Source organism: Dama dama, chromosome 20 (genome assembly GCF_033118175.1).
Source record: "Dama dama isolate Ldn47 chromosome 20, ASM3311817v1, whole genome shotgun sequence".
Classification (NCBI taxonomy): domain Eukaryota; kingdom Metazoa; phylum Chordata; class Mammalia; order Artiodactyla; family Cervidae; genus Dama; species Dama dama.
This window is the reverse complement of record NC_083700.1, coordinates 27320535-27339753: the sequence shown is the minus strand read 5'-3', so window position 1 is coordinate 27339753 and position 19219 is coordinate 27320535. Positions and strand designations below refer to the sequence as shown.

The following is a 19219-nucleotide window of genomic DNA, read 5'->3' as shown; positions in this document are numbered from 1 at the left end:
GTAGTTATTTTAAAGCCCATGTCTGATAACACCAATATCTGGATCCCTGTGCATCTGTTTCTGTTGTCTGTTTTGTTGTCTTTTATTTTTGTCATTTGGTGCTGTCATATGGGGTGTCTGGTAGGTTTTGATTAAATATTGAAAAATTGTAGAGGCTCTGTATGATGCCATCTTCTTCACAAGATGTACTTTTTTTTTCCCCTAGTAGGCTAAAGAGTAAGAGAAACTCACTGTCATCCAATGAGGAAGTGAGATGTTTTGAGATGAGATTTCAGTATTCATAGAGCAGGTTTTTTCTTCAGCTTTGCTCTTACTCCAAAGGCATAGCCCTTTCCAGGGCTGTAATTCATTCTGGGGTGTTTACTATAGTCCACCTTCCTTTGTGAACTCAGAACTTCAATTTTTGTTTCCCCAGCTTCCCCGGTGGTGCAGTGGTAAAGAATCTGCCTTCTAGTGCAGGAGACGCAAAAGATGGCAAAAGAAGTTATAGAGATAGAGGAAAGAGATAATTATTAGAAAGTTAAGTTGTGGATGGTTTCCATATTTCACTATCATATTTAGTACTAGATTTCCTTGAAGCTAAGGTACAAAAGTGAAAGTGTTAGTCACTCATTCGTGTCTGACTCTTTGGGACCCCATGGACTATATAGCTCGCCAGGCTCCTCTGTCCAGGGAATTATCCAAACAAGAATAGTGGAGTGGGTTGCCATTTCCTCCTCCAGAGGATCTTCCAGACCTAGGGATCAAACCCAGGTCTCCACCATTGTAGACGGATTGTTTACCCTCTGAGCCACCAGGGAAGCCCAAAGTACAAAAGGACATACGAATTTTATGTATGATGGGGAAAACAAGACTTGGAAGTTGGAATAGAGAAAAGAGAGATGATGAAGTTAGTAGTCACAGTTGTATTCAGGTGTGTGTGTGTGTGTGTGTTTGCTGGGAGGTTTAGGCAGAAATTTTAAAAACAGGAATTAGGAAGCAGTACAGGGTTCTGATATCTATGTAAGAAGGTCTGATCTAAGTCAGGGCATGGTGATGTGGTACTGGTATATTTAGTAACTGGGATTATGAAGAAGAGCCTTAGCATCAGAGCCTTAATATACTGCACAAAATGTGCTATTAAGGTGCCCTAATTTTGTGTTGAGTATCAAAGGTACTTGGGCTGTGGTTTCTGGGCTGAGGGGTGAGAGATGCCTATGTAGTTCTTATTTTCTGGGGAAAGAACACACAGTGAGCCATCAACAGGAGTTCAGGTGCTAAATTTTAAGAGACTTATCATATGTTTTCTTCTGTCACTGAACAACACAGTCATGCCCTCAATATTCCTTTTAAGGCTAATAAAGAAATGTATTTCATGTGAAGGTTTCTTATATTGACCTCTGAAAACAAATGAAACTACAATTTTAAATTATTTCTTAGTAAAGATATTTTTATAGAATGTGAAACTAATACAGTTCAGGTGCCAGAGTGTTTGGGACTCTTCATGTGAAATTTGGTAAAATTTGGAAAACCAGAGGAGAATTTTGTTCTTTTTCCCTTAGTTATCAGCTGTTACAAGAGGTTTCAACTAACGGCAATGTGTGGCTTTGCAGATATTCTTTTTGATTCTGAAAGAGCCATATGCTCTATGTTTCACAAGTTGTATTTCTTTTTAAATATTATTAACTGTTATCTAACAGTATTAAAAGAAATATGTGCTAAATACCAGCTTGCTATTAGCAAGTTGAAATTCTGTTCTCCCAACTTCAAAATCTTGCTTTGCACAGATGAGAGGACATCCCAGATCTTCATGTATGCCACTACTCAGATTTCTATCTTTTTTAGATTAGAATTGGATCTGTCAAGCATCTGCTCATATCTGCTTGGCTTTTTTTCCCAGTGGCACTGTAACATAGCCAGCATGGAAGGTACTTCTGCAGGTTGAGTTGGAATGTGGAGGCAGGAGTGCCTGAGTGACCCCTGGGGAGATGAGGAAGGCTTCACGAAGGAGATGGGGATGGAGCTGCTTCTTGTAAGAGGCTGAGAGGTTGTTGGGATGGCAATTCCAGATGAATGAGGCCCAGAAGTAGAGTCTGTGGCGCACAAGAGAAGCATGGCATTTCCAGAAAACGAAGGGTCATTTGTTTTGTTGGCGTCTAAGCACTAAGGGCTGGGAGAATGATAGCTGATGAAGCTGGAATGGTAGCCATGGGGCAGACTTTGAAGGATCTTGTGTATTTTTATTCATCCACTCATTTAGCAAATATTTACTGAACATATGCTATGAACCAGGTCCAGTTCTAGGCACTGGCATTTAGGAGCAAAGGAAACAGATTAAAAATAACAGCTCATATAGTCCTTACATTCTAGTGGGAGGAGTTGGATAATAAATAATAGTAAAAATATATGGATACACATAAAGAGTATTATTGATAAGTGACAAGAAAATACAACAAAAATAAGGATGGGTATGTGCAATTTTAAGATGGTCAGGAAAGGGAAGGTGACATTGTAATGAAATGTGGAGCTGATGATGGAGCATGGTGAGCATTGTGAGCATCTGAGAATGTTCTGGATTTAGCAGTGTGCAGAAACCCTGAGATTGGAGTAGTTCTGTTTGCTCAAGAGCCTTAGGAGGTAAAGACGGCTAGAGTACAATAGAAGGAGGAGCAGGAGGGTGGAGAAGCAAAGAGGGCCGGGTCCTGTGAGGTGTTAATGGCCTCTTTGAGGACTTGCCTTTTATCTGAAACTTTGAACAGAGTAAAGATGTCAGACAACTTGAGTTGTTAAAAGATGGCTTGGCCATGTTGAGAGTGGAGGGCAGGTGGGCAGCCAGTTGGGAGACTGTTGCAATAATTCAGGTGAGAGGGAAGGTGGCTTGAACCAGGGAGATCACAGTAGGGGACCTGGAAGATAGAGTGAATCCTGCAGGTGATGAGGAGCCATGAAGGACTTCTGACCAGTGAAGTGACATATGATTTATGCCTTAAAAGATGATTTGGGCAGCTGTGTGTGGAAGCAGGACTGGAGAGCTGAGACGAACCAGCTGTCCCCCAAGCTCTGCTCACTAAGAATAAAGACAGAGACTTTACAAGGAATATAGCCTCATGCCGAAGGGCCCTGTTGAGCCGGTTATTAACCTGGTCAGCCTCCTGACAAGGGCTAGGAATTGCAAAGATTGACACGTTAGGAAATTCCTTTGTAAACCTGCCAGGGAAGCAGAGTGAATGAATGTGATCAGGTTTATTATAGATGCCACCTGCAAAGCAGAGCTTTACCGAATTTCATGCAGTCATGGGGGCTCTGTGGCTCGTTTAAGCCTTACAAAGCCCTAAGGGGTCATGTGTCCACTTCATAGAAGAGGACAGTGGGCACGAGGAAAAAAGCATTAGGTTGTGACCCTTCTTACAGGTCTCCACTGTGACCTTCCTTCTGAAGGGCCTCTGTGCGAGATTTGGGATTATCCGGTCATCTCTGAAATTAAATGTAAAAAAGATCGCCTGTTTCTTTTGTGAACTGTGGTGATGATGACTTCACTGCTTGGTAGGTGTGTTTTATTTATTTCAATGCCCTGAGTTGCCAGTGACAGATATTAGCTTAAGGACCATAAATGTGAGTGGAATTGTAAGGAATTGAAATGTCTGGGGAAGACGTGCACATGTGTGTGCAAGGGCAAGAGTGTGGAATGATGTAGATAGAGGGTGTGGCCAAATCAAGTGGCTCAAATAAGGCCATCTGTCAGGAGGACACATTCCTTGCGCCTCTCCTGGTGTTGGCCTGAGTCTCTTCTGCCATAGACGGCTTTCTCGCCTGGTCAAGAGGGCTGCCTATGTGCTGCTTCAGAGTAAAGCATCCCTGATCCCAAAGGAGGTGCAAATGTCTTTCTGAGAAGCTTCAGCAGAAATGAGCCAGGAGGACTCGAACCTGGTTTCAGCCTCGGTGTCTGTCTCTGAGACTGGGGTACCAGGCATTCCTTGGATCATAGACAAACCTCTTCCTTGAGCTTTACCTGGCACTCTCCCTGAGTGCATATCTATGTTCAAATCCCCGCCCCCCACTTATAAGGATACTGGTCATTGGATCAGGGGCCCACCCTTCTCTGTGTGACCTCATCACGGTTTAGCTCATTACAACTGCAACAACCTATTCCCAAATAAGGTCATATTCTGAGGTGCCGAGGGCTGGACTTCAGCATATGAGTGGGGAGGTGGTGGTAGGGAGACACAATTCCACTCAGAACAAATGACAAAAACACAACATTGAAAATAAATAACAGAAGATCCCTTGGTTGAGCTCTTCTTACATGATGGAGTCTCAGCTAGACGTTTTATTTCATCAGCTCAATGACTCCTTCTTGCCTCATTTTATTGTTGAGGAAGCCAAAGCTAAAAGAAGTCTCTCAAACTTCAGCTTAGGTCCCCTTGATTTTAGGGCTTCCCTGGTGGCTCAGACAGGAAAGATCTGCCTGTAATGCAGGAGACCTGGGTTCGATCCTTGGGTTGGGAAGGTCTCCTAGAGGAGGGAATGGCAATCCATTTCATATTCTTGCTTGGAGAATTGCATGGACAGAAGAACCTGGTGGGCTACAGTCCATGGGGTCACAAAGAGTCGGTCACAACTGAGAGACTAGCATGCGCGCGCACACACACACACACACACACCTTGATTTCAGAGCCCATCATTTCTCCTGTATACCTTAATGTCGGACAAATTCATAGAACCTCATGAAAGAGTCATGCAAGATCTTTTGGTCCAAATTGAAATGCTTACACAGGTAGTAAACTCACTACAAAGAATGTGCCAAAGTTCATCACAAAGAAGCTATCTTAAAGGATACCATGACAGGCCCCAGGGGCCTGCCCAGAGGCCTGAGGTCTGTGCTCTTGGGGCGGGAAATGCCAGTGAACTCTTGGCTTTGTCCACCCGGCCCGTCCCCAGTAAGCTGCTGCGTTCCTACCAATGCCCAGCAACAGGCCAGAGCAGGCACTGTCTCACTTTGTGCTTCCCTAGCCTCATTCTGCATTTGGATCAGGGTGAGGAGTAGAGAGAAGGAAATGAGCCAGAAAATAGAAAATTAATACTTGGTAGAGTCGTCATATTTTAAAATTAATTTATAGGCAGCGTCAGATAACCAGAGTTAAATCATTTTATCAGCAGGCTGCTTCTGGATTTAAGAAACTGGCATCCATCATTGTAAATCAGGTCTCAGGAGCCCGGGGGAATGGTCTCTAGGGAAGAGGGTTGATATAGGGTGGGCAGAAATGTAAATACTTGATTAGCTGTGTCCTTTTCTTTCACACAAAACCTAAAATATTTCCACATCACGTTGAGTGATCACAGTAGGTTAAATAGTAACGGGAGGGAGAAAGCTCTTCAAATTTATAGTTAGCCCACTTTTAGTACTTAGCTTCCTCCCTGTTGATCCTAGGAGACTGGTGCATGAGAGGTACTCACTGCAGGGGGCTATTTCGGGCTCGGGGTCCTTGGGGTGGGCCGAACCTTCTTCTGCACAGACACTGGCAGCATGCTGGTCAGTGTCATGTTTTCCATCATGTGCCTGGGAGCTGAAGCACGCAGAGGCTTGCCACATTTATTCTGGGAAGAGCTTACTGGATTCAAGCCCCCCTCTTTCACTTCTTGTCATTGCAGCTCTTTGCCGAGGGCGCGTGGTGAGGGTCCCTGCGGGCAGCCTGGTGCGGGTAGTGGGCACCGAGCTGGTCATCCCCTGCAACGTCAGTGACTACGATGGCCCCAGCGAGCAGAACTTTGACTGGAGCTTCTCGGCCTCGGGCAGCAGCTTCGTGGAGCTTGCCAGCACCTGGGAAGCGGGCTTCCCAGCCCCACAGTACCGCGAGCGCCTGCAGAGGGGCGACATCCTGCTGCGGCGGACGGCCAACGACGCGGTGGAGCTGCACATAAAGAATGTCCAGCACTCCGACCAGGGCCACTACAAGTGTTCCACCCCCAGCACGGACGCCACCGTGCAAGGCAACTATGAGGATACAGTGCAGGTTAAAGGTACATCCTCATGGGAGGAGGGGGATTGCTGTGCCAGGGGACCATTCTTCCCTCTGCCACCCAGCCATGAGTGACTGTGCCCAGGGCTCTGCTCCCTCCTCTGTCCAAGGGAGTAATAGCATCTTACCTGATGAAAGGCAGAGGATGGGCCAGGGCACCTCTGAGGTCCCTCTCTTCATTCCATGGTGAATCTGAACGGTCTCGTGGCTGGTGAGTTGGAGGCAGCATGGTGTGTGGTGGAGAGTCCAGCTCTGAGCCAGGTTGCCTGCGCTGAGTTCCATGGCTGGCTCTCCCATTTGTCACCTCTCTGGCCGTTTGTATGCCCCATGCCTCAGCTTCCTCCTCTGGAAAACAGTGCCTCCCATAAAGGTCAAAGTGAACTGTTGTTATTTAGCCGCTAAGTCTTGTCCGACTCTTTTGCGACCCCATGGACTGTAGCCCACCAGGCTCCTCTGTCCATGGGATTTCCCAGGCAAGAATACTAGAGTGGGTTACCATTTCCTTTTTCAGGGGATCTTCCTGACCCAGGGGTCAAACCCACGTCTCCTGCATTGGCAGGCAGAGTCTTTACTACTGAGCCACCAGGAAAACCCCCAAGGTGAATTAGCACATGTAAAGCCTCAGCAGTGCCATAGTAAGCACTCAGGCAACTTAGAGATGAGAGGGTGGTGGTCAGGTGGACACTGTTCATATTTATGGGAATAAGAGATACTTTGAAGCTCATGTCTTTCTCTGTGCCCTTCATGACTTAAGTACCTTTGTTTTCTAGAAGTCGTATGGGTCATATGTAGAGAAAGAATGATGTGGTCACTGCAAGCTGGTGGGCCTGGCTATGCAAGTAATCACACCTAACATAGCTGGAATGTTTGGGTTTGTTTGTTTTTTCATTTTCCAAGTTCTATTTGATTTACTCACCCATTCAGTTCTCAATCCAATGAAGAAGAGACGGCAGGGTATTTCCCTAATTTACACACAAGGAGATGGAAAAGCATAGGTTAATTACTTGCCTAAAATCACACAGCTAATTGGTAAATGAGCAAGAACAAGCAATTTTAATTTGAGACTAGCAAAATAGAAACATTAGTGTTGTTATCATTATTACTTAATTATGTTTTTATTTGTATCCTGCCTTGTTCCAAAAAGAATTATGTCAGGGTAGTAGTGTATTAAATGATCAAGAAAGCAGAAAATGTACATGATGATACAAAAAAAAAGGGTTGATTCAGGCATTCATTCCTTCTATAATGATTTCTTGACTCCTACCATATTCCAGATTTTGTTCCCTGACTAGACTCATGAGGGGATAAAAACAGCCACTTCCATTATGCAAGCATTAAAATGTCAAATCTACCTCTTCCATTACCTCTTCTCATTCCTATACAAAAATCAAATATGTCTTTTTAGAACAAAGCCTCATAAGGCATTCTTGCATTGGAGTTGCACTGCATTGCTTCCATCGTCATCACACACATGCTACACGTCCATTAGATCAGATACACACTTGTCTCCATGTGCGATGCTCATCTTAAGGAGTTGGAGGCTGCAGGAGGAACCTCCTGCCCCCTGCCCCAGTATCTTTCTGTTTCTTCTCCAGTCTCTGGAAGGAGAAGCAAGGAGAGACTTTCCTCAGGGTCAGGAAAGCAGATGGATGGCCATGAACGAGCCTGGCTGGCTGCCCAGATGGAGCCTCTGGTGGCTGCCATGCATGATCTAGGGTCTCTCTGGCCTTCAGCTTCACAGGTCTTAAACTATATCCATGGCCTCAGAGATAACTGGTCTTGGGAATGGAGTCATGTTAGCTGGACTCACAGACTGATGTATATACTAGAAAGTCATTATATTCATTTGCAGTAGAGATAGGACTTTGGGATATGTCCTTCTAAAGATGCAGCAGTTTTTTCTGTTATTTAAAGTAGTCCTTTTTCAAGGACATTGAATTCATTTCCTAGTGTGGAATGGCAGGAACACCCAAGGAGATGGTGCACAGTGGTGTTTGGGGATTCTCTCAGCCAGCCCTTAGGCAAACCTGAGAGGTGGTGGTCCCTGCAGTCTCTTTGGGAGGGGCCTCCTCACTGCTATATCAAGTGTGGCCTCCCTTCCTCAGTAGCTCTCACCAACACTTGCCTGATCTCCTGTCCCCTTTTTCTAGACTATAGAGAGACCCGGCCTTTTCCCAATGGGTCCTAATAATTAAATAGCTGAGGCTTCAGTTTTCCTTTATGGGGTCCTACCCTGCAGATATCCTCTTCTCGATCTAGTTATTCTTAGGCATTGCCTAGACCTGGAAGCGCAGCAAGTTCTCCCACGCCTTAGTGCTCTGCGGATTACACTGCTTTAACCTCTAGAAGATCCCCCAGGCTCCCTACTCCAGCCTGTGTCCCAACAAAGATATGTTGGACAGTCATGGCTGGTTTTCAGTGAGTACCAAGCCCTGTCCTGGGAACCTTCCCTTATAACTAGTTGAATTCTCAGTCAGCTTCCTGAGTTGGGTCTAGTTGGCATCCCATTTTAGGAGTGAGGAAACTGAGGCACAGAGGGGTTTAAGTGACTTGCCTAAGGGTGACAGAAGTATAGCCCAAGACACAGCTTCCCAAAGGGAGTTAGCACCGCCCAGTTCTAGCAGGGGGTCTTAATAGTGCTACCTCGTTTGTCAAGTCAGAATGTCGGCTGAGATGAGAGATGTAGTGAAATGGGCAGATGGGCCCATCTGGGCATTAGAACGGGGGAGGGGAGGAAGAAATTGTCCCTCAAGACCTGGAGGTTGGCGGGCACTTGCCCAGCGCTTGGGGCAGCAGTGTTCTGACCGCTCCGCCGTCTCCCCGCAGTGCTGCCCGACGCCCTGCGTGTGGCCGCCAGCCCTCAGCCCGCCCCGGGCCCCAGCCTGCGCGAAGGCGAGCCTTTCGAGCTGAGGTGCTCGGCCTCCAGCACGTCGCCGCTGCACACGCACCTGGCGCTGCAGTGGGAGGTGCGGCGCGGCCCCGCCCGGCGGAGCATCCTCTCCCTGACCCACGAGGGCAGGTTCCGGCCCGGCCCGGGCTATGAGCAGCGCTACCGCGGCGGGGACGTACGCCTGGACACTGTGGGGAGTGACGGGTACCGCCTCGCCGTGTCCCGGGCCCTGTCCTCCGACCAGGGCTCCTACAGGTGCATCGTCAGCGAGTGGATCGGAGAGCAGGGAAACTGGCAAGAAATTCAAGAAAAAGCCGTGGATGTGGCCACCGTGGTGATCCAGCCAACAGGTGAGCTTCTGAAAATTGCATGTTTTAGACCACTTGCTACTGTTGTTTAATCACTCAGTCGTGTCCGACTCTTTGCGACCCCATGGACTGTAGCCCACCAGGCTCCTCTGTCCATGGAATTTTCCAGGCAAGAATACTGGAGTGAGCTGCCATTTCCTTCTCCAGGGGATCTTTCCCACCCAGGCATCTAACCTGGGTCTCCTGCGTTGCAGACTGAATCTTTTCCACTGAGCCATCAGGGAAGCTGGGTAAAGAACTAGGCCAGAGCCTTATTCCTCTCTGACAAGATTTCCCCTCCTCCTGGGAGACCTTCTGTTGATGGGTGAGGGTATAGGGTGGTGTTGATGGTTTGGAAAGGATGCATTTGTTTTGTGCCAAATGCCGAGTTCTGCTCTGCAGCTGCTTTTTCTCTGGATTCGTACCCATGGGAAGCTGCAGGTTACATAAGACACTAAGAGAATTTTGTGACTGAAAGATTAAGTGCTTTTGAGTGCCAGGACAAGGTCCAGCCTGGTGTCCAGAGGGGCTTTGGGGTGGGGCTGTCTCCACCTTGCTCCATGGCTTCATTTTGTTTGGTGTTTCCCAGTCTCGGATCTGCCCTTCCCCACAGCTGCTGGGGGTGTGTTTGGCTCATCCCCAAACCTCTGTCCCACCTGGGTCCTCTAGGCCTGCCTTTCAGGTCACCTCTGATGTGACATCCCCTTGTAGGTGAGAGATCCCCTAGGGCTGGGCCTCTTATCTCCCTGAGGACACAAACCCTGGAAGCATCCAACTCTGGGGTCTGTATGCAAGTTGTTTTTATCTGTGAACCATCTTTTTAAGAAACAATAACCAAAAACCTTCTTACTTATACTAGAGAAGTAATTAAAGGAATGCAAAATGCATTTCCAAAAGCCCATAAAAATAAATGAAAAACAAGAAAAACAGGCCATTTTTGCCTCCAGTGTCCAGCAGACATGAGTAGAGAACCTACTGTGTGCTGAGTTCTGTCCTGGGCTCTGGGGTCAGAGATGCTTGAAGATCGTGCCCAAGCCTCCCAGAGCTTCTGGCTCGGCAGAGGGAAGGTGTAAAGAGACCTTCTCAGGGGGATGTCACTGCTGCGGGTGGTTGGATGACTTGGTTTGCTGGGAGTCTGACGTTGCCAGATCGCAGAGTACTTTGCTGCTGTTGCTGCTGTCTCCTGTTTTGTAAACTGGGAAGACCTTGGCTGGACTCGTTTCCTGACTGTAAACAAGAGAGCGTGGCCGCTCTGTCGCTCAAATGGGAAGGAAAGCAGGCAATGATACACTTGGGAAATGTTTTTCCTCTGCAGGCCGTGTTGTCCTGAGCACTTGCCTCTGAATTTACACCACAGCACAAAAGCTGAATTTGGTAAAAGCAGGACCAATGTTCTTGACTGTGGCAGTCAGGCAGGTTGGAGGTGTTCTCGCCGACAAGAGGGGCCACAGGTTGCACTCAACCTTGATTCTCCTGGCTGCCGAAATCACTTTCCAGATGGATTCAGGTCACCTGCGTTTTTGGAAATGATCTGTCAGGAATCTGACATAAGAAACCTTGGATGTTCGTCTTGCATCAAACGACTATTTTAACAGGCGAAAGGGTTAAGAGTTTCAGATTTAGCAAATGCAAGAATTCCAATTGTAAAGTTGTTTTTTTTTTTTTTTTTAATTTCAAACAAGCCACAAAACCCAGAGTGTAGTTTTAAGACTTGAACACTCTGAGCCTATTAGGCAGGCAGTAGTATCTGGCTCTTACTCAAGCCTAAGGATTCATAGCCTTTTGTGCATGGGTGTCTTTGACAGTCCTTTGAAGCTCCCAAGCCCTTTCTCAGAGTTAATATATTTTAATTAATAAAATACATAGAGAAGATGACATAGGAAAACAATAACATTAAAATAGTTATCAAAATATTTAAGATAAATTCATTGTATAACAATATAGTGTTTTATTGCATATGTGTATACGCAGTCGCTCAGTTGTATCCAACTTTTTGTGGTCCCATGGACTGTAGCCCTCCTCTGTCCACGGAATTTTCCAGGCAGGAATACTGGAGTGGGTTGCCATTTCCTACTCCTGGGGATTTTCTTGACCCAGAAATCAAACTGCATCTCCTGCACTGGATTCTTTTACCGCTGAACCACCTGGGAAGCCCAGTGTTTTATTAATGCATTAAGTAATAAGATAGAGTGGCAGACCTAACAACTACTATAATTTCTGATAAGTGATGAATATAAGTAATATTTTAAGATATCTGCAACAATTGAAATGTAATGTGAAAATATCTGTGATTTCTATTGGGAGCAAGATCCCAGGGACAGATAATACTACACTGGTTTGTTGCTTAGTTTCATAATGAGAAGAGATGCCGTCTTTCAGGTAGAGGTTAGTAAAAGAAAGGCAATTTGTTTTCACATCCATGTCACAGACTCCTTAAATTCTCTTTGTGGATCCTGGGTTAAGAACCACCACACTAGAGTGATGGTCTTTCTCTCATTTTAAATACTTGCATTCTCCCTAGCTAGCTTTTTTTAAAAAAATTGGAGTTTATTTGATTTACAGTATCATATTAATGGTGTTGGAGAAGACTCTTGAGAGTCCCTTGGACTGCAAGGAGATCCAACCAGTCCATCCTAAAGGAGATCAGTCCCGAATATTGTTTGGAAGGACTGGTGCTGAAGCTCCAATACTTTAGCCCCCTGATGCTGTGAAAGATTGAAGGCAGGAGGAGAAGAGGATGACAGAGGATGAAATGATTGGATGGCATCACCAACTCAATGGACATGAGTTTGAGGAAGCTCCGGGAGATGGTGATGGACAGGGAAGCCTGGTGTGCTGCAGTCCATGGGGTTGCAAGACTTGGACACGACTGAGCAACTGAACTGAACTGATTAGTTTCACAACATTGTGGTTCAATAGTTTTACAGATTTTACTCCATTCAAAGTGAAAGTGTTAGTCACTCAGTCATGTCCAACCCCACGGACTGTAGCCCATCAGCTCCTCTGTCCATGGAATTCTCCAGGCAAGAATATTGGAGTGGGTTGCCCTGCCCTTCTCCAGGGGATCTTCCTGACCCAGGGATTGAACCCAGGTCTCCTGCATTGCAGGCAGATTCTTTACCATCTGAGCCACCAGGGAAGCCCCATTTACTCCATTAAAGTTATTTTAAAATATTGGCTCTATTTTCTGTGCTGGGCATTACATCCTTGAATCTTACTTTCTACTTAGTACTTCTTGCCTCTTGATTCCCTGCCTCTATCTTTTTTTAAAAAAAATACTTACTAATTTGTATTACTTATTTGGCTGTGTTGGATCTTGTTGCAACATGCAGGATCTTCAGTATGTCATGTAGGATCTTACCTTGTGATGTGCAGGCTCAGTAGTTGCAGCAAGCAGGCTTAGTTGCTCTGTGTCTTAGTTGTAGAGTCTTAGTTCCTTGATCAGGGATCGAACCCAAGTCTCCTGAATTGCTAGGCAGATTCTTAACCCCTGGACCACCAGGGAAGTCCCCCCTTCTTCTATCTTGCCCCACCACCTCCCCCTCTCCCCACTGGTAACCACTAGTTTGTTCTCTGCATCTGTGAGCCTTTTTGTTTGTTTGTTTTTGTTATATTGTTTGTTTTATTTTTTAGATTCCATCTATAAGTAAAAACATATAATATTTGTCTTTCTCTGTCTGACTTACTTCACTAAGTGTAATCCCCTACAGGTCCATTTATGCTGTTGCACATGGCTAACTTTCATTCCTTTTTATGGCTGAGTAATCCATTGTCACCCCACTCCAGTACTCTTGCCTGGAAAATCCCATGGACAGAGGAGCCTGGTAGGCTGCAGTCCATGGGGTCTCGAAGAGTCGGACATGACTGAGCAACCTCACTTTCACTTTTCACCTTTATGCATTGGAGAAGGAAATGGCAACCCACTCCAGTGTTCTTGCCTGGAGAATCCCAGGGATGGGGTCGCACAGAGTCGAACACGACTGAAGTGACTTAGCAGTAGCAATAATCCATTGTATATATATACCACATCTTCCTTAACCATTTATCTGTTGATGGACGCAGGTTGCTTCCATGTCTTGGCTATAGTAAATAGTGCTGCTATGAAGTTGTCTGTAGCTAACTTCTTAACTATTCTTATTGCGTTATTATGATAAATGGCACAACGTGACTTACATGGTGGGGCTGTACCCTGTAGGTGGCAGTAAACCCCTCTGTGTTAGGAGTGGTCTGGTTAATGCTGAGCCTGGTGTCGTAATTTACAGGGTCAGTTATATCCAGGAGGAGAAAGCCTACACCATCACAGACTTTGTCTGAAGTCCCCTCTATGAGTCCCTAAAACTGATTCCTTTTTCCCTTCACCATACTTCATCCTGTCCCAGTAGTGAACTCTCCAATCCCATAGAACATGTGAAAAACTGTGCTGAGTGATGTGACAAGATATTTAGCCACTTGCAGAGAAAACAAATTAGAAAGTGCACTATATTGTTACAGAGATGTCACTATTTCTAAACGCAAGAATCCATTTTCTCCATGCATGCTGTCCGCAGTTGCATACTGGCCACTTCTTTCCTCGGCTGGCTCCCTCCTGGGCCTTCTTTTACAGCTGCTGTAGTGGTGGCTGGCAGAGAGCAACTCTGGCAGTATTCCAGGGTCTCTGACCCAGTGGTTGCACATTGGGTGGTTCAAACGGCAGCCTGGGCTCAGAGCAGCAGTTTCCTGACTCCTCTCAAACGATAGCTCATATTGTTTTTGGCTCCTTTAAAGGGGTGAAGGAGGAGGAAGAATTTGGAAGAAGGTGGGTGGTGGTGAGAAATTAGACTTCAAATTCCTTTTTCTAATACTATGCCTACCTTGTTTTCTGTCTTCATCAAAGTGAAGCTTGAACTTGGCCTGAAACTCTTGTTTGAAATATCATCAGTCTTTGGAAAAATCTATAATGAAAGTCATTTACTTCAAAGCACATGGGTTCGTGGGGTTGGGTCTTTTCTGAACCAAGTGCCAGCGTTTGTCGCTGAGCTGACCCAGGTCCGTAGCTGATGCTGAGTGACTCTGGCTGGAAGACCAGGCCTGTGCTCTGCTTCCACTTGAATCCCCTGGGAGGTGTCGACTCCTCATCATCTAAGCAGTTGTTCCCAGAGCATTACCACGTGTTGAATGTTTTTCTACTCTAATTACAGATGTTCAACTTCATTGCAAAAAAAATCCCTTGAATAAAATAAAATGTTTCCATGTAAAAAGCCTTGACAGGGGCATGCTGACACCAGATTTGCCTGGGGACTGTCACACCAAATCCTTCAGTGCTTCATCTAAATATAGTTTACTTTTAATTATCCACACTAATGAGAGAGGGCAGTGGCATCGTCCAGAAATCACTGTGTTTTGGTTTTAGAATATCCTTTATCCTTGACTTGAAGGTGGGGGTGTAGAGTGGAATAAATGATACTCTAAGTACATTGCATTTGGGAGACTTTGACCTGCTAGGCATGTTGTCTGGTTTCCCTTTCCCAGTCCTTCTGTTTACATCCCTGACCCCGTTTTACCCAGAGGATGGTTTTACCCTCACTTCTACCCTCCATCTCCTAGCCCCGACTGACAATATGTACCTGCCAGAGCTGAGCTATCCTTTCTCTGAAAGTCACCTGTTTATCATGCACATGGAGAAAATATAAATTTAGTTTTGTGATGTTCAACAGAGTTGTTTTCAAATGATAATGTGCGTAATGATGGTGTAACACTTAAGAGCAGAGTCCCTAGAGGCAGGCCGCCTGAATTTGAATCCTAACTCTGCCACATAGTAGCTGTGTGACATTGGGCAAGTTACTTAACTTCTCTGTGGTTCAGTTGCCTTATTGGTAAAATGGAGATGATAATAGAACCACCTCGTAGGGTTGTTTTGAAGATGACATTTATAAAGCACTCAGAAGAGTGCCTGGCATATAGCAGCATCTAGATGAGTGTTTGCTGCTGTTACTGTTTTAATGAAATAAAAAGAAATACATCGTTCATTTATTCAGTACATTTCTCAAGCACATAAAACTGTACAAAGTCTCCTAACTTGAATGTCGTACATAAGAAGGTAAAAGGAGGTGATCTAAGGGGATGGGGTGGAAGTGGCAAATGCAACTGAGATTATCTCGATGTCCTTGTTTTTGGTTTTCCAGTTCTCCGAGCAGCTGTGGCCAGGAATGTGTCTGTGGCTGAAGGCAAGGACCTGGGCCTGGCTTGCAACATCACCACGGATCGAACGGACGATGTCAGACCTGAGGTGACTTGGTCCTTCAGCCGGACGCCCGACAGCACGTTGCCTGGCTCCCGTGTGCTCGCTCGGCTGGACCGTGACTCCCTGGTGCATGGCTTTCCTCACGTGGCCTTGAGTCACACGGATGCACGCTCCTACCACCTACTGGTTCGAGATGTCAGCAAAGAAAATGCTGGCTACTATTTCTGCCACGTGGCCCTCTGGACCCCCGGATACAACAGAAGCTGGCACAAGGTGGCAGAGGCCGTGTCGGCCCCGGCTGCCGTGACGGTGACCTGGCTAGGTGAGTGGTTTTGGAGGGTGGCTCTCCACCTCGCTAGCTTAATCCTTCCCCTGGGGTCTGGAGAGGAGTCAAAGAGCTGTGTGTTTTGCATTATTGTGGCATTCTTGATATCCACAAGCATACTTTCTCCTGGATAGATCCCAAGCTGGGGAGGAGAGAAAGCAAAACTGGCTGAAATAGAATCTGGCAGTCAAGGGAAATGTTTAGATGATGTGCCCTCAGTTGTCTCAATACCCTCATTTGAGAGGATACAGTTTCCTTTTGTGGTCAGAGATTTGCAGGGTCGGGGGTCCTGCTGATTGGCTCTTTGAAATGGATCTTTGTTGGAGGGAGCACACTGCCATTCTCCCTCTCTTTTTCCTAGACTCCTAGGTATTCTCTGGCAGGAGCTGCTGCTTTTCTAAAGCCCAGGGAAGAAAAAGAATTCCTTCAGTTAATGGAACACAGTTTTTTCACTGAATGCCCTGGCATCCCAAAATGATTTTTTTTATTTTTTTGCAGATAGCAATTAAACAGGTATTAAAAGAAACAGGGCCTTCCTGTCCCGCCCCGCCCCCCCCTTTCTGGAGGGTTCTCTCCCCAAGTCCGATTCCCCGGGGGAGAAGCAGAGTGGCCCTCAACTGTTGCCCACCTTGCCACTCATGCAATTGCTACTTGTCATACATATGAAGGTCATTGTCATATCCTTTTTTTTTTTTTTTAACCACTGTCATCCTCCCCATCTCTTATTTTTCTGAGTGCTTTTCCTGATTTTGTTACCATCTTGTAATTAATTGCAAGTGACCTTAGGCAGGATGGGACCAAGTGGAGTGTGGAGCACCTTGCTTCCCACGTCCATTACTGCAAAGATGGACACAGGCCTGTGGGTCAGCCCCTTCCCTGTTTTGAACTTGATCTCACTCCTGTCCTCTGACCATTCTAAGCCCACACGAAGGCATTTGGCATTGCTCTACTAGGAGGTAAAACAGATCTTTAAAGGCTGGGAAATAATTTCCTCCTTTGTGTAATGCCATACATCCTCGCTCCGTGAGCCCCAGCTCATTCCTCAGCTCTTTCTTGTCTCTGCATTGAAACCTCCTCCCAGGCTAGTGACACATTCACTGTCTTGTTTCTTCCTAATAAGCCATTATTTGGCAGAGATGGGGAGTTGGCAAGTGGGGACAGAGGGGGGCAGGGAGAGGAAGAGTAATAAGAGAGTAAGCAGAGGGTCCGTCCAATTCAGAGCGAGACGAGGCGGGGTGTTAGTCGTCCCTGGTAGCAAAGTGATTCTTTGATATCTGCAGAGTGAAAGGAGAGGGGTTTATCTGGTGAGCTTTTATTCCTGCCGCCTGAACCCTGCGCAGAGACTCACTATGAAGTACTGAACTGGAACAATGTTAGCCCAGCTAGAACTCTCCTTAGCAACCTTCAAAATAAAACAGATGTTGTCAGCAGCGAAAGAAGAGTTTTCATCTCTGGAGCTGAATGTGTCTCCGAGCCCTGATCCTCAGCGCATTGTGCCTGCTGTCAGATCCCGTCCCTGACTCCACCCCTCCCCCACTGACTTAGAATCACAGCTCCAGTGGGTTTTTTTTTTTTTCTCTCTCTCTTTTTTTTTTTTTTTTTTTTAAAAGAAAGTGCTGCCTGCACTCCAATTTGAGGGCCTCTTTGAAGTCCTCCTGCATTGATCCCAGCCTACCCTGGGGGGAGATGGAGGGACTGGCAGGAAGAGGATGGGAGCTCTGAGAGGGATTGGGCTCTTTTAGCTGGGAGGGGTTTGTTGGTGGCTATATTCTCCGGAAAGAGGGAAGAAATAAAGAGCCTAAATTGTGGGAAAAGGTTCGGTTATTCTCCTAAGGGTCCAGCACCGCTGTTGTGAAACCGGTCAGTGTGCTTTTCCCTGACCGACCTACCCCGCCCCCGACCTCCACCCCAAACCTTTGCAAGTAATGGACACTCGGTAAACATTGGGCAGATGGGGAGCTAAGGCAGCACCAACACACAGATATGTTAAAATATGTGCATCGGAAAAGAAGAATTGCAAAGAAAGCAGTAAGCTCAGCTCAGAATATTCAGAGGCACATGGGTAAACCTGCCAGGAGTGTAAGCGATATTCTTGTCTTCCCTTAAATCTCCCCTCCTTCCGTGTGCCTGCAACTCATGCCATGACGCTCCCTGGAAATTTGTCAGAAGGCGAGTTGGGCACAAGTCTAGCAGTAGACCCTCCCCCAGGACCTCTCAGAAGGATTCTCTGCCCGGCAGAGAGCAGGCATGCCTCAATACTATGTGACGTTCTCTAGATTTACAACATGTATGCATATGCATGTCGATCCCGTGCCACATGCGACTTGGGGCCTGTTGGAAGTGACTGAGAGGTGGCGCTAAGACAGGAAGTATTCTGTTTATATAGGTCATCTTATGTTGTGTGACTGGAGTGTTGTCACAAAAGAGCTCTTGAGAAAGCCGGCTCCCTATGCAGGTATGACTCAAAATGCTTGGTTTTGCTACTTAGACCAATTAAAAATGATCGCTACCATGTGTTGAACACTTACTGCATGCCAGGGACTGGGCCAGAGGCTTTACATGCATTAAATATTTGATCCTCATGATAGTGTGAGTTAAGACACTGTCCCAGTCCCCATTTGAAAACCACTGATTTTCATTTTGCTTACAGTTATGAAGGTCAGGAATTAGGGAACGAGTCAAGGTTCATCTCTGGTGCACATGGTGACAGCTAGGACAGTTCGGAATGGGGATCCCCTTCCAGATGGCTTTCTCATGCATGTGTCACCATATTCTGGGGCATCTCTGTCCCCACATGGTGTCTCATCCAGGCCCTGTCCATGTGGTGCTTTTTACGGCACTATCTTCTTGGGACGGTCATGCTCCTTTTATGGCGGCTGACTGCCAAGACACAGGAAGTGAAAGTGGCAGGCTAGTTAGAAGCTATCCCTGGGACTGGCACAACACACTTCCACTGTTTCCTATTGGCCAGGGCCACTACAGAGTTTGTCCAAGTTCAAGGGAGTAGAGAAAGAGACCCCATCCCTTAATGGGAGACTAGCAAGGTCATTTTACAAAAAGGGCATGTGAAAAGGGAAATGTTACTGCAGCTCTCTTTGGAAAATAGCATCTATGCAGTGGTTAATGCTTGTTTCTTTTATTTCAAAAGAAATGTTTAGAATGGCTTGGACAGAATTATGGCTGTGGGTCAAGTCTGTCCCAAGTGTTTTTATCTCAAGGGGCGTCTGTCTCAAGTATTGTCATCCTGCGTGGAAACATTTTGACTTGGGGAATCAGCTTGACTCCTGAAGCTCAAGAGCATAAAATCCTGAAAGCTGGGTGGTTCTTGTTCTCATTTGCTTGGGGTTTGTGCACTAAATCGGTGAGGGATTGAAGCTGATTGGAGTCTTCTCATGTTCACTGTATTAACCAGACAGATTAGGGCAAAGACATGAATGGGTC

The 19219-nt window shown here is 46.2% G+C and overlaps 1 protein-coding gene across 1 annotated transcript in view; it reads left to right on the top strand.

Moving 5' to 3' along the window:
• The window catches only part of PTGFRN (prostaglandin F2 receptor inhibitor), an 83044-nt gene that overhangs the window by 30035 nt on the left and 33790 nt on the right, over nucleotides 1-19219 (top strand). Inside the window, exons 2-4 of the mRNA XM_061121062.1 lie at nucleotides 5629-5997; nucleotides 8823-9236; nucleotides 15395-15775. Of these exons, the coding sequence (XP_060977045.1) occupies nucleotides 5629-5997; nucleotides 8823-9236; nucleotides 15395-15775 (1164 nt within the window). The remainder of the gene's footprint in view (nucleotides 1-5628; nucleotides 5998-8822; nucleotides 9237-15394; nucleotides 15776-19219) is intronic.